This window comes from Rhinatrema bivittatum, chromosome 9 (assembly GCF_901001135.1).
Source record: "Rhinatrema bivittatum chromosome 9, aRhiBiv1.1, whole genome shotgun sequence".
Taxonomy (NCBI): Eukaryota; Metazoa; Chordata; class Amphibia; order Gymnophiona; family Rhinatrematidae; genus Rhinatrema; species Rhinatrema bivittatum.
In genome coordinates, this window is record NC_042623.1 from 81,192,383 (window position 1) to 81,207,769 (window position 15,387).

At 50.5% G+C, this 15,387-nt stretch overlaps 1 protein-coding gene across 1 annotated transcript in view; it reads right to left on the reverse strand.

The window, feature by feature from the left end:
- The window catches only part of MAPK12 (mitogen-activated protein kinase 12), a 93,903-nt gene extending 78,719 nt beyond the window's left edge, over window positions 1-15,184 (reverse strand). The window contains exons 1-2 of the mRNA XM_029615107.1: window positions 14,856-15,184; window positions 13,948-14,077 (exon numbers count right to left, since the gene is read on the reverse strand). Coding sequence (XP_029470967.1) covers window positions 13,948-14,077; window positions 14,856-14,971 — 246 coding nt within the window. The 5' untranslated portion in view covers window positions 14,972-15,184. The remainder of the gene's footprint in view (window positions 1-13,947; window positions 14,078-14,855) is intronic.
- Window positions 15,185-15,387: the final 203 nt, after the last annotated feature.

Sequence of the window (15,387 nt, forward strand, 5' to 3'; positions counted from 1 at the left end):
CCCTGTATTGGTTTGCTCCCTCTCCATTCTACTGGATCTTGCTCTGTCCACAGCCTATCCAACATTATTATAAATCCAGCTCCAGGGCAACTTTGGGAAAAGACAGAATATCAAATGTTCATAAATCAATCAATTACTGGAATTAGCACATTATTTGAAAAATGTGGCTTTTATTGCGTCAGCGGTTATGTGATCAACCAATCCGCCTTGTCTACCAACATTCTTTGCAGCCTGTGGACCAGCTTAAGAATTATCATAGGATAATGATGCACACGTATTTTTAAGCCCTCAGATATCTTGCAGGATATATATTTTTCAAAAGTGTTTTAAGTTAATAAATCAGTTCACTGGCAGGAAATAGTCCTAAGTTTGGCATCTGATGGCATATGTGTCCTTTGTAAAACAGATTCAAGGAGCAGCGGCAACATAGCAGCATTCAGAGAGGGCATATAAGGCTACTCTCTGTCCTACCTTTGTTTCCTGTCTAAATTTCCTTAATATGTCACCAAAAAGAAAAAGAAAGGAGGATATTTTCCCTCTATCCTCTCTAACCTGGACAATCAGCAGTTGATTACCTCCTTCATGCTGACTGGAGCTATTTCTCCTGGGGGGGGGGGGGGGGGGGATTTCTCTGTTGTGAGCAGCATCAAGGGAGCTCACGTTCACCTGCAGAAGAAGCTTCTCTCAGCTCCCTGGATGTGGGACCACCGCCTGCCAAGAGAGAAGAGCACAACTGCAAGTCGTCCCCCATGCTGTTGGATGACCTTACAGCCGCGAAGGACACAGACGGGGCTCATGTGAGCATGCCACTGGAACAGAGATGTCCTACTGCACTGCCGGCGATGAGGGGTTTAGAGAATGCCATTGTGCCATCTCTCTTTGCCATTCTGTCATCTGCAAGTGGTGATGCTGTGGGGAATTCTCTTATGCCGTCTTTTTAACTGGGCCAGCTCTCTCCTCTGGGTGAGTTACCCCTATCCCCAGTTAAGCTGGCTGTGGTGATTCCGGAGGCATTACGGGAGTTAACAGCAATTCTCGGTGTTTCAATAAAGAAATGCACTGCTAAGGCTAATTCATTGTCTGTACTTTTAGAGCCAACCGTTAAAAGACATGAGGAACACATTTCTGGAATCCATACTAAAATCCAGTCTTTGGAGTCCGACATTAAAGATAGTCGTTCATTTGATGCATCAATTTCAAAGGATAGGTTACTTCTTTCTCGTAGAATTGAAGCTCTCAAGAACTGGAATAGATGTTTCAATTTAAGATTGGTTGATTTCCCCCAAATAATGGGGAACTTCCTTTTATTATCTTGAGGAGATATTTCCTTGAAGTGTCTATTCCTGAGGATCGCGTTCCTTCCATTAATAAGGCCTTTTATCTGCCTATTTCAGCTCATTCACCTGAGTTGAGGTCTAGTCAGTCTCCGGCTGGAGTAGAAGCATTTAATTGGATGACTTTTTTGGAAAACTCTGAACCTGAAGCGATAAGAGCTTGCTTTGTTTAATGCTGAGTAAGATATTGAGAAAATTATAAAGTCATACTTCCGTAATATTAATACTTCGTTGTTTCATGATCAAACAGAATTTTCCTTGATATTTCCTGCTCAACACAAGATAGAAGGCTTTCTTTCTTTGAGGCAAGAAACAATGCAGTTGGCGCATCTTTGACTTTACACTATTCTTGTAAGCGCATTGTTAAATTTTTGAATGATTGTTATGTATATTTTGTTCCTGATCAATTGAGGGCCTTTCTAGATGCAATTAACCATCCAATAAACGCACTATAATATGATGTAATTTTAAAATAAAAGCGGAGGCGCCCATACACTGAAATTTTAAATTGTGCAGTCAGTTGCACGTGTATGATTTAAAATACACCTACTATGCATATGTGTGCTCCTAATTTTAAGTAGTTACTCAAGCAAACATATTTCACATATCTTCCTTAGAAATTTGTCAGCTCTGAGCCGCACGGATACGCGGATTTTTAACCATGCTCACGTGAATGGCATTCCCAGTTCTACCAATTAGTCCACCCGTTTGCCCAGACCATCTCGAGTTCATCCAGACCCCTCTGAGTCTTCAGCCTGCACTTCCTCCTGTTGATCCAGACCCCTCACCCTGTTGTGTTAGGCCTAAACAGAGATGTATGAAGACTTACAATTCATCAAGAGCAGAAGTAAAACATGTGCAGCTAACAGCCTGCCGCATGCTGCAACCATAACATAGGGACCCGAGACCATCGTTCCGGCAGTCGCTTCCTCCTCCCTTTGTAAATAATACACATGACAACTATATGGTATAACAAAAAGGCCGCAGTTTATTGAACATAACCCGAGCCAACATCATAACATCACTACAAATAATGTCCCTTTCTCCACCTCCTCCGCCGCCTCCCACTCTTCGCTTACACCGCGGCCCGGTGATAAGCAGGCATTTGACCCCCCTTTTTCCCCTACTCACCCCGCCGCGTCACAGCGAGGGTAAGCTTGCGGCCTGAGCATCGGCCCCCCCCTTGCTCTTCAGGCCTTCCCGTGCAGCAGCTCCAAGCTACACGGGCATTCCTCCCCCACCTCTGAACATTCTATTACAATATAAGAATACAATCCAACATATGGCTCGGGTTTTCCGCCGGCACTGCGACATGAACACAGGAGCACCATCAATAAACCTCAAAACAAAGGGAGGGAGGGCGGGCAGAAAATGCTCTGCTTGCTACGCTGCCTGGATCGCAACTGACCACCTCCCTGCTCTTTCCCCTTACTGTCCTGCCTTACCACCAATGGGAGCGCAGCATTCAAAAGATGCTGCCTCCCATTGGTGCCCCGCCAGCTCAATCCTTCCCCCCTCCCCCCCCCCCCCCCCAGCTCCCCCCTCTGCGCTTCCGTCCCTCGCTCGTGCCCATGTTATGGGCGGCGATTCCGGACGGGCCCGGATCGCCTCCTCTAACATAGGGACCCGAGACCATCGTTCCGGCAGTCGCTTCCTCCTCCCTTTGTAAATAATACACATGACAACTATATGGTATAACAAAAAGGCCGCAGTTTATTGAACATAACCCGAGCCAACATCATAACATCACTACAAATAACGTCCCTTTCTCCACCTCCTCCGCCGCCTCCCACTCTTCGCTTACACCGCGGCCCGGTGATAAGCAGGCATTTGACCCCCCTTTTTCCCCTACTCACCCCGCCGCGTCACAGCGAGGGTAAGCTTGCGGCCTGAGCATCGGCCCCCCCCTTGCTCTTCAGGCCTTCCCGTGCAGCAGCTCCAAGCTACACGGGCATTCCTCCCCCCCCTCTGAACATTCTATTACAATATAAGAATACAATCCAACATATGGCTCGGGTTTTCCGCCACAAACAAAGATCTGACTACAGTCTTTGTACCCCCACTGCGGCCCTAGAAGCCAGCTGCCGACGCAGTCCATCTTCCAAGGCATTATTGAACAGGTCAATACCAACGTCAGAAAGATGGACCCCGTCACCCAGGAAATAACCCCCTAAAAGGTCCCAAGACCACTGATGCCGAATCCAAAAACCACCCTCGCGAACCAACCATTTACCAACTTGACGGTTTAACTTTTTGAAGCCATGGCGCCACAAAGGCTCCCCTTGGTGGCGGAGGCGAATAATCATATCAGACCAACCCAAGTGAGTGTGGGGCAATCGATTAAGAAGAGAGGCCAAATCCTTGCGCATAAGTTTGAGCAATTCCCTACAGGTCATATGACCGATATCATTGCCACCCAAATGAATGATGACCCATCGAGGGACACCCCAGCGATCAATATTGCCTTGTAAAACGTCACAGAGCTCCCCCCATCTCATCCCTCCTTTTCCGATCCAACGCACGGTGACGTGTCGGCGATCAAGGTTCAAGTTCTCGCCATTCGGCCGCTTCTTAGCTCGGCGATAGGCACGATGAATAAAGGAATGACCCACGATCCAAGCACATTCCCCGCTGTATGCTCCCCTGACCCGATCTGCAAGACAAAAAGTCTGGTTACTAAGTAGCCATGGGGAGGAACCACCCGTTACCGCCGCACATACGCTCGAAACACAGCCGACTTCCACCTCCCCAACGCCTGTATCCCCGCAGCTGACCAGCCCAGTTCCGCCGCTGTGGTAGCTGCACCGATGCGAAAGGAATGGGACGTATACCGGCTAACCTCCCACCCAAGGCTGCCCACCACGCTACGCAAGACAGCGATGAACTGATACCGGGTGAGGGGGGAGCCGTCCGCATGCACGAGAAAATGACCCCCAACCTCCGGCCGCAGCGCTACATACGCTCGCGCCAACCGCACCGGACACACCACCCCGCACGCCGCTGGGATTAAAGATATCATGGCGCCCTTGCCCATTTGGTCAGTTTTGGACCGCCGAATGCGAAGCGTGACGCGCTCCCCATAAACGGACACGTCCCCAATCAGGAATCCAGCCTGATCGCCGGCCGTCTTGGACCGTGCAACCAATTCCCCAATGCGAAGAGCACCAAAAAAGGCCCAAGAAAAAGCCAATCGAAACAACAACAGCTCGTAAGGCGAGCCACAAATCGCCTGCAGACCGGAGGCTATGGCGACCAAATCCCCATACCGAATAGGCCGCCGTCTATCCACCCGGACACCCGACCCCCTGCCCCAGCCGGCTAACAGCTTCGTAACAAGGAAACTGCGCAAAGGAGGGACGTGACCCTCCAACTTGCGAAAAAACGCAAAACCCGCTAATTGACCCCGAACTGCCGCCAGGGAGAAACCCGCGTTCTTAGCCCACAAGATGAACTGGACCATCGCCGCATCGGGCACCCGGCCTCCAGACCAGCCCTGTGATAAGAGAAAGCGATGGACGGCAGCGTTCCCCGCCACATAGGATCTCCACGTCGTCGGAGCCACGGAACACCGGATCAAGTCCCAGATGTCGTCAGGCCAAGGGTCCACAAGTGTGCCGGGACTGGCTCTCCCAGCCGTTCTGCCTGAGGCGCCGCCGCCCGAAAGGAGTCCCACTTAAAACGAGAGAGAGCATCAGCTATGTGGTTCAAGGACCCTGGTACATGATGCGCACGCAAATGAACATTCAACTGTAAGCATAATAATACCATAACTCGTAAAAGAGCGGACACCTTAGGGCACTTAGCCGACTGCTTGTTCACCACCTAGACGACTGCAAAATTATCGCACCACCAGACAAGTTGCCGATTCGCCAGGTGCTGCCCCCAGATAGTCAAGGCCACCACAATCGGGAAAAGTTCGAGGAAGGTAATGTTCCGCACGATACCCTCGGCAAACCAAGAAGCAGGCCAGGGCTCAGCACACCACCGACCGCTAAAGTAGAGGCCCAAACCCGACGCCCCCGCGGCATCAGAATACAACTCGAGCTCGTCCGTGGACACTTCCGGCGCCCTCATCAGGCAAACACCATTGAACGAGTGCAAAAATTCCTCCCAGATCGCCAATTCCTCCTTTACCGGCTTGGACACGCGAATGAAGTGATGACCCAACCGAACACCAACCGTGCGGGAGGACAATCGACGAATGAATGCCCGCCCCATGGGGATGACACGACACGCAAAATTCAAGGAGCCAATCAACGATTGTAACTGACGCAAGGTAACCTTGACCGCCCCTTTCACCGTGTGGACCAAGGTCCGCAGCTGGTGTACTTTATCTAATGGTAAACGACAAACCATGGCCACGGTATCCAGCTCAATACCCAGGAACGTGAGGCGGGTGACAGGACCCTCCGTCTTGTCCTGCGCAATCGGGACGCCAAAACGTGCAGCCATGTGGAGAAAACCACATAACTGCTGCAGACATGCATCCGAATCGCCAGGACCAACAAAGAAAAAGTCATCTAGGTAATGCAGCGAGTCAGCGCACCCATTATGCCGGATCGTAGCCCAGTGAATAAACGTGCTGAACGCCTCGAAAAAAGCACACGACACCGCGCAGCCCATCGGCAAGCAACGATCAATGAAGTACCCACCCTCAAAGGAGAAGCCCAACAACGGGAAACAAGACGGGTGAATGGGCAGCAATCGAAATGCCGATTCAATGTCGGCCTTCGCCATCAAGGCTCCCGGCCCAGCTTTACGCACCAACGCCACCGCGTCGTCAAAGGAGGCGTACTTCACCGCACACGCCGCCTTCGGAATAAAATCATTAACTGACCCCCCTGCCGGATGGGATAAATTCAGAATCAGACGAAATTTACCAGCTACTTTTTTAGGAATGACAGCCAATGGGGATAAGTGCATCCGCTCGTATGGGCGAGCCGCAAAAGGGCCGATCATACGCCCCAGATCAAGTTCCTCCTGCAATTTGGCCTTGGCCACCGGGGCCAGGGTAAGGACAGACTTAGAATTTCTCGCCCTGCCCCCATGCCCCGGACCCGTATATGGGATACGAAAACCGTCCCTAAACCCGTCCCGCAAGAGAGCGGCTGCTATCCTATCCGGATATGCACTCAAACCCGCGATCAACTCGGGAACGAAAATAGGGGAGGCCGCCTTGTTAAGTAAAAGGGACCTATTTGGGTCCCTTGGGGACCCCGATTCCCGCCCCTTGCGAACACTTGAGGGCAGAGTGCGCGCCGCCGCAGGTTGCGCAAGCATGTCGGAACTTACACTGAGGAAACAGGCACATGAGTTTGTTGTAGCGCCAACAAACGTCCGCTGCCCCCCCCGTACCCTTGGAGCCAGCCCCACCTGGTCGCGGCCCCCCAGCCCGAAAGGAATACCCACCAGCCCCGGGGGCCGGCACCGCACCAACAGGGACGGAAGCTCCGGTACCCAGTTGACTGGTGCGCACAGACCCTGCGCTCTTATTAGTCATCTGTGTTAACCACAGATGAATATCCTGGGAGCCCCAGGACGTATACGTGTTCCCTGCCATCTTGTCCCGGAATTTCTCGTCGTAGTTGAGCCAGGCCCAACCATCATAGTCCCGGAATGCGCCCAAGATGCTGTCCGCGTAGGACAGCAAAGCACCGTACTGAGAGGGCTCAAAGTGACTAACTACACTGGCTAACCGTAAAAACCCCCGCATCCAATTGACGATGTTTTTAGCAATGCGCGGGGCCGAACCAGATTTCCTGAGACGCTTTTTGGCTTTCTTAGATAACCTCTTCCCCCCCAGTCTGCCTTCTAGGAGCTTGAAAATATTAACGAACTTGCGCTTACGAATACGCTTAACCAACCGAGTCGGGACCTCCTCCCATAATTCAGATAAGGGCGCCACGGCCGGGTGACCCGCCTCACATTTAGGACCATCCCCTAGCAAAACCTGCCGGCTGTGTGGAGCCGTGCTAATACTCGAAGCCGAGGAGGAAGAGCTAACACTGGACTCGGCCCGAGAACGCCGCCTCTTCCCCTTACTGCGACCCCCCCGGCGCAGTGACCCATCCTTACCCACATCAGCGTGATCACTGAGAGCGCCCTCCGTCTGCTGTTCCGTGGCCTCAGTCCGCTGCTCGCCTGCACCATCAGCCAGAGTCGTGGCACCTTGGGCCTCCCAGTTCCTCCATGCTTCACGGCTGGACGGGCCAGGGAGATCATCCTCGGCAGCATCTGGGAAAAAACTCCTCCCGCCATGTTCCCTCGGGACCCCCGTGCGCCGCGCTGCGCTCGCGGGCAGAGGCTGCTCCAGGTGCTGCGATGCTCCCGGAGAGTCAGCAGCGGGGCCAGTGGCAGCAGGGAAAATCGGGGCGCCCATCGGGACCCCTGACATGGGCGGCCACCCACCAACGCCCGCGCCTCCGCCCACGCTAACATCACCTGGGCCATAAACGAAGCGGTACCCGGACCTTGCCAAGTGATTCAAAACTTCGGCTATAAGCTCCGCCGTAACAGCCGGGGCGGGCGTGCCGGGGGGGCAAGGCAGCGGAGAAACAGGGGCAGGGGGGGTAGGGCAAACAAAAGGGGTGCGGCGCCTACCCCGAGGAGAGGACACGGGGGGTTGCCCCGGGAAAGGCCGCCGAGCTGCGCCACGATGGCGAACCGCATGGTCCGCTCCTGCGGGGGACCGGCCTACTCGGGACCGGCCTGAGCGGGTGCGTGCCCTGGCAAGGACGGGTCCTGGCGCAGCGGGAGAAGCTACAGCCCGGCCAGAGGGTGGCCGCTCCGCCGGGGAAGATGAAACAGGCAAAGGCCCCGAAGCCAAGGAGGGAAGCAATGGCGCTGGGAGGGCCGGGGGGGCGGCAGCAGCTGAAGGGGGGGGGCCAGCCGGCCACGCGGGCAAGACAGGCAAGACCGGAGCCCCACAAACAGCAGGAAGCAGCGCCGGAGGAGCGGGGGGGGCCGAGAAAAGGCCGAAATGAGAGCCCGGGCTGACAGCAGGAGGGGGGGTGTCCGGCACCGGTCCGCTTTCCCCAGAGTCCGCAGCGACGAAGACGGGAGGGGGAGGGGGGCAGGCGGGGGCAGGAATAGGAACGAGCGGGGAAGGGGGGGGGGGTAAGGAGCAGGGGGGGCTGCGGGACTCACCGCCAGATGCAGGTCCGGAGCCGGCGAAGGGCAAGTTGGAGCCGTGGAGGAACGCCGCTGCGAAACAGCCGCCGAAGAAGACGCGCGGGAGGACCGGGCCCGCGATTTAGGCGCCGCCTGCGCTCGGGAACGCCTCATCATGAAGGTGGGGGGCGCCGAAAGTCGCTGGGAGCAAGTGCACAAGTCAGTTGGAACCCAGACACGCAGCAAACAGAAAATGCTCTGCTTGCTACGCTGCCTGGATCGCAACTGACCACCTCCCTGCTCTTTCCCCTTACTGTCCTGCCTTACCACCAATGGGAGCGCAGCATTCAAAAGATGCTGCCTCCCATTGGTGCCCCGCCAGCTCAATCCTTCCCCCCTCCCCCCAGCTCCCCCCTCTGCGCTTCCGTCCCTCGCTCGTGCCCATGTTATGGGCGGCGATTCCGGACGGGCCCGGATCGCCTCCTCCTAGATTTAAAATATGGACGTACGCGCATGCATTTGGGTCAATACCCAGAATGCCTCCGACACTCCCTAACTCCGTCCCCCCCTTGTTTTTGTTTTTTTTTTACTCGTCCACGTGCATATGCACACATAATTTGTGCTTTTTAAAAAATGCATCGCTCACGTGTGGCTCATATACTCGCATATATGGGTCTTTTAACGTGAGCAACACTTTTAAAAATCACCCCAATGAAATTAAGAGAAGGTTTTGTTTGGACACAGAATAACGACAAGTGTTTTTTTTGAGCAAGTGATGATTAAGAAATACAGCCAAATGTTCTGTACAAAATCAGTGAAATGTTGGCCTATGTATGAGCTTGCCTTTTTTTTTTACCTGCACATAAAGAACTGAATTATTCATTTTTTTAAAATATATATAATCTGCAAGAATTCTGTGGGCTCTCTTAGTTATTAGTTGTTAATTACTCGCTGTGTCCACTGAATGTGGTGTTTATATCTTTAATGGCTCCTCCTGGATCCATACATTTTTGAGACCACGTCATGTACTGCTACCTCTGGTCCTATCAAAGGTATCCCTGGCTTTAAAGATGAAAGAGTTATATCAGAGATTTGTGATCTAAGAGAAAAGAGCAGCGGCTTGCACCCTCAGTTCCTGCAGGAACCTCCTTCTCCATGTGGCCTCCATGAGAATTCTTCCCTTGGTTCAGTACCGAAAGCATTTGAGATCTGATTAACGGGGAAGCCTGTGGCCGCGGGAAAAAAATCCCTTGCTAAATCAAGCCTCTGGTCTCTTTTCTCAGATAAGGTTCCCTCACATAAGAACTGTGAAACTATCATACACAAGAGTCTTGTCACTCAGCGCCGCCTCAGCTTTGCTGATCTGCCCTTCATAACCAAACTTTATTCCCTAGAAAGAACCATTTGGAGCCGAGCATCCTGAGCATCTGAGAGTCCCCAGTTTTGCACAAATGTGATGAGATGCCACATGATAACAGTAACAGGAAGAAGAGAGAAGATCTAAAAGAGACTTCGCAAAGAACAAGTACGGAAATCAAATTACTGGGATACTGACGTGTTCTTTCAGCAGAGCAGTAAAACCGAAGCTCATTTTAGCCCAAAGACACAAGCACTGATCCCTTGTAGTTGGACTAACTTAATATATTTCTTGACGAGCTTTCGGGAGCTGAGACTCCCTTCATCAGGTCAAAACAAAATAAGCAGGTAAAGACTGATGTTGTCTGAATGTACAACTGATTTACAGATTACTCTACAATAGAGGTGTGAGGACAGGAAGAGGGAAGTGATGTGTTAGAGCGGTGAGAGGACTGCAGGGAGATAGGATTAAGTCTAACAATGGTAGAGGAAACCCTTTTGAAATGTCTGATGGGGCTGCCAACTTTTCCACAGACCACGACTGGACACTTGAGTACTCTGGGGGGGGGGGGGGGGGGGGGGGAAGAAGAGGAATCACAAGGAGGTCTATTTGTCCCCCCCCTCATTTGCATTAATTTGCATCTATTTCAGATCATCCACTTTGATCTCATGGTATCAGGCCTATTGTAACATGCATTGTTTGTGGGCTTGGCCCTCAGAAAGCCATGAATACATTAAATTACTATTACAAAATGGTAAGCTTCCCAGACAAAAACAGGATGAACTGCCAGCACTCCAACAGTAACAACCTTACTCATAAAAAGGCAGCACTGCAAATATTACACCCGACCCTAAAACACCAATAGGCTTCCTATAATGGAGAAAGAACAAACCAAGCTGCAACAGATTCCTGCACAGAAGCTACATGCTAGCTACCTCTCCTCAGTCACACATGCAGAGTCAGACACTTGCCAAAAACAGAATAAAGAGACCATAGTATAAATAAAAACATGACAAGAACTGAACTGGAAATGCAGCTCTACATGCAGTGCAATAATGGAAAAACAGAAACATCACAATTTCTCATAAAATAACTAATACATCAAGAAATATAAAACATCAATTGTAATACTAAAACCATATTAATAAAGAGTAAATAATTCAAAGCATCTGATGAACAGAACCTCTAATATTTAAAAGCTCATTTAAACTTAAAAACTTTATAAAATTTCCCAACCACCAATAACATGTTTAAAAACAGCAAACTAATCAAATAATACCCAATATTTAAGGATTTAAAAACCTTCAACTGTCTATAGCTGGAAACTTTTGATTTTCAATCATTCTGAGATTGTCATGGATTATTGGGGAGTGGAGGGAGGCGAGGGGAATGCACAAACTTTCTTCTCTCATGTACACACACGTTGATTCTCTCACTCACACACACTCCCTCTCTCTCAATGGATGCACTGACACACAAGCTTGCTTTTTCACAGTTGGTCACCCTAGCCCTCACAGGCTCCCTCTGTCCTTCTCTCAAACACACATCCTTAAACAGGCTCCCTCTCTCTCGCACACTCATGTACCCTCCTATAGGCTCCATCTCTTTCTGGCAAACACACACTCACCAAGCTCCTTCTCTCTTTTGCACACTCATACACCCCTGCACATCCCTTCACATGGGTTCCCTCTCACACACAAACACACAGCCTCACGCGGGCACAAAGGCCGTCACTGTGCCTGTCCTTTGGTGCATGCACACACACACACTCACAGGCCACGTTGAGGTCATTAGCTGCGGCCCACAGCGCCTTCCTCATATTCAACTATGAACGGGATGGGCTCCGCTCATGGCCCACTGAGGCCTCCTTCCCATACCTGTGAACTTTTGATTTCCAGCCATCCTGAGATTGTCATAGATTAGTGGAAAAGAGGGAGAGTGCATACTTTATTCTCTCTCATATACATAAACTCCCTAACATATGAATTCATTCTCATGCACACTCCTACTCCCTCACACACATGCACAGGCTCTCTTCTCCCTCCCTACCCACACAGGTTCTCACACTCACAGGCTTGCATTCCTGTGCATTATGTATGCCTTGCAGGTATCTGAATGTCTCAATCATATTCCATCCCCCTGTTCTCTTCCAAGGTATACATTTTTAGGTGCAGATTTTAGTAATCCTCTTCTGAACTGCCTTTGCTCCGTCTACATTCTTTCAGTGGCATGGCCTCCAGATGACATCTCACAGACTTGTACGGAGGCATTAGTGACTGCTACCAAGGAAAGAAAAGAACTACAAAGAAACAAGAACACTGAAAATGTAACAGATATTACTAGTTACTAAGTACACTCTGAAAATACAATAGCACACACGATGCATGGTTTTACTTTTTAAAATGATTTGGTGAGAAATGCTGCTCTGAATTTCAGCACCACAAAACTAGAAAGTTACTCCTGTGTCATGACAAATTAAATCTGTCCACATAACATGAAAACTCACAATATCAATACAGGCACAATTGATTCCAAAATCAATCATTTTTCTGGTATCCCACTGTTAGGGAGTTACCTTCTCCAGAGCCTGGTTATGTTGTGCCAGACTGGGAGGCAGGCTCCAGCTTATCAGAAACTATGGATGGGAATTTTGTGACAGCATCCCTGGAATCCGTTTTCCCAGTAACTCTGAGAACATGAGCAGGCAGGTCCAGTCCTAAAGTCCTCATGGCAACCGTAACTGGAAAGACTTGATAATAAATTCTAAGATATTTCAAAGGGACTTGTCATTGTGCTCTAGGTTAGTATAATCACACGTGACAGATGTAACCTGCCCGCATCACAGAGTGCCTACGATAACCTGGGGGCCGTCCATGAATGACATCACACTATTTTGGCATGACATGAACCCCTCCCCCCTCATCACAAATCTCCAAACCTCAACTTAGAACACCCCCCCCCCCCTTCCGAAGCTCGCCATCATTTATGGATGGCCCACTGACTATATCACTCACATCTTCTGCTCTGCCTTTTGGCTGTTTTTCATGCCGTAGTGGCTCCTACTTCTTTTCTCATATTGGTCCCAGTCAGTCAAAAATCAATGTTAAAAATAATAATAGATGGGGGGAGCTACTCCTATATTGATGTTTCAGAGCACCACTGACAACAGAAGAAAAGAGCAACTGAAGGCAGATGAAAACCACAAGACCCATCCCGCCATGTTCCCCTAACCAAGGCAAGACAGCAGACCCCAACTTGATCTTTGGTTTCATCCTCACCGCTCCATCGGTAAGGGGTCCAGTGTCCAGGTCCCATGGCCCCTTAAACTGTGATCCCACTATTTCTATTTGGAGGCTACTCTACACATCTGCCACCTTCTTGGGGTAGAAATACGTCCTCACGTCACTCTTGAGGCTACACCCTCCAACCTCATATCATTATCCCTTATTGTAGAACTTAACTTTCCACCAAAAAACATCATTCAAGCTTCACCGTTGGCAGAATTCTTTGACACCAATATAAGGCTCGTCAGGACTGGATTTAGGCATAGGCAACACAGGCAAATGCTTAGGGCACTGTTTTCTAAAGGCCCCCAAAAACTGGGAGTGTCCCACTGCGCTTTCATTTCTGGGGATGAAGTCACCCACCCACGGTATTCTGCCTAATCTTAAATCAGATTCAGAGGCTGGGAATGGATAGCACCTCATCTATTGTCTTCCACATGCTTTTCAGTACTGACAGATCTGTCAATGAAAACCACAACATATTCCTTGCTCCACTAGTATTAGAGCACGAATATGCATGCCAGCTGGGTTGCCATCAAATTTTATTTATTTATTTTTTTACAGAGTCTGCTAGATCTTTACTGACAACCTTTTTTCATTGACACCAGAGACTGAGGACCATCAATCACCCTTGACAGTTTTACTGACAGTAAGTTATTTTTACAGACAGGTCAGTTTTTTATTTTTTTTGCTTTTTTACTGACTGTCAGTAAATTTACTGATGGTTGGCAACCCTGCTCTGCTAGTTAAGTCCGATTCGATTTTCCTGTGTTGGTTTCTCCAGCATGCTCCTTGGATCCTATGACAGGGCTGAAGGTGAGCACCTGGCCTTTAAGATCGGCAGATCCATGGCAGTACTCACGTTTTCATGCTGCATGTGCTTGAGGAGCCGGAGCTCTCGGTAAGCTCTCTTGGCAAACAACTCGGACTGAAATGGGCGATACAGCTTCTTGATGGCTACTTTAGCTCCAGTTCGTCCATCTATAGCAGAGCTGGAAAGGCAAAGTGCAAAAGAAAGCACTTGTTAGCAAACCTTGCACTGCTCCAGCCTGCTGCCTGAACACCCCCACTTCACCCCTGAATTTTGAGAATTTATTGAATGTATACGTCTGAGTCTCCAGCCAAATTAGCAGATCTACGAAACTCCTGAAAATCTCCAGCAGAGCTCTGAATGGCCTTGTTACGGAAATCTTGATTTAAAAAACAACAACAAAAAAACCACAGTGGCATGAGAAAGTGACTTCATTTCTGTATCTCCAGTGTATGCGAAAAGTAAGAGGCATTCAATTATCAAGCGAATTGTGTTTTTGAAAGCCGAATATTTCACGGATGATCTGCTCGGAGGAGACTTTCAGAGAACAGGAAACAACCATTACTCAAGGAAAACTCCCCGAGAGTGAGCTGTCAAAATGTGGGCACTGAGGCAAAGAAAACGGATGATTGTTTTGCAGTGAAACCAGGAAGAGATGCGGCGAGGGAAATTCACAGAGCGCCGAACAAAGTCCAAGCTGATAAGAAACACACCCCCCCCCCCCCCCCCCCCACTTTCCAAAAGGAAACCCACAACCCATGTCAAAAGGGGCAGAAGAGAGAGCGCCAGGCAGGCACAAACCCAGCGCGCGCGCGCACCTAGAGATCGCGCGCGTCCCTGCACCCGGACAGGCACAACCGCGGCGCGGCTCACGCCGGGGCAGACCCAGAGCCCCGGGGCTCCTCTTTGTAGCGCTCACAATGGACAGGGAGGGAGAGAGAGAGAAAGAAAAGCCTCACCAGACTGTGCCGTACGCTCCCGATCCCACGGCCACCAGGTCCCGGTACCTCTCCCGCACCTCCCACATGGTTTTCGTGATCTCCTGCCGGTAAAATCCTTTCCGGGGGGAAGCCATGGTCCGCGGATGGGGGCAGAGGATCGCCGGGGGTTTCTCCCCAGCCCACTCTCGGGGGAGTGGGGGGGGGGGTACTCTCAGCCGCGGCTCTCGGTCCTGTGAGGGCTGCTGCCGCCTTTGTCACTCATAATCCCGGCCACTCCGCGACCCCGCAACCCCTCCCTTCCCTGCTGCCACAGCCTCCAGCCCTCCGATCTAACAAAAAAGCCAGCCCTTCCCTCCCTATCACGTGGCAAAGAGTCCTTAATCCCTCCCATCCTCTCCTCGCTAAAGCCAGCAGCTACCGCCTGAGGGAAAACAGCGGCTCCAAGACTTGGATACTTGAGATTTTTTTTCCCCCCAGTTTCAATTTAAGTTTCTATTTCTGTTTACTACATGAGCGATCGCAAATAAAAAAAAAAAATCGTAGTCCAAGA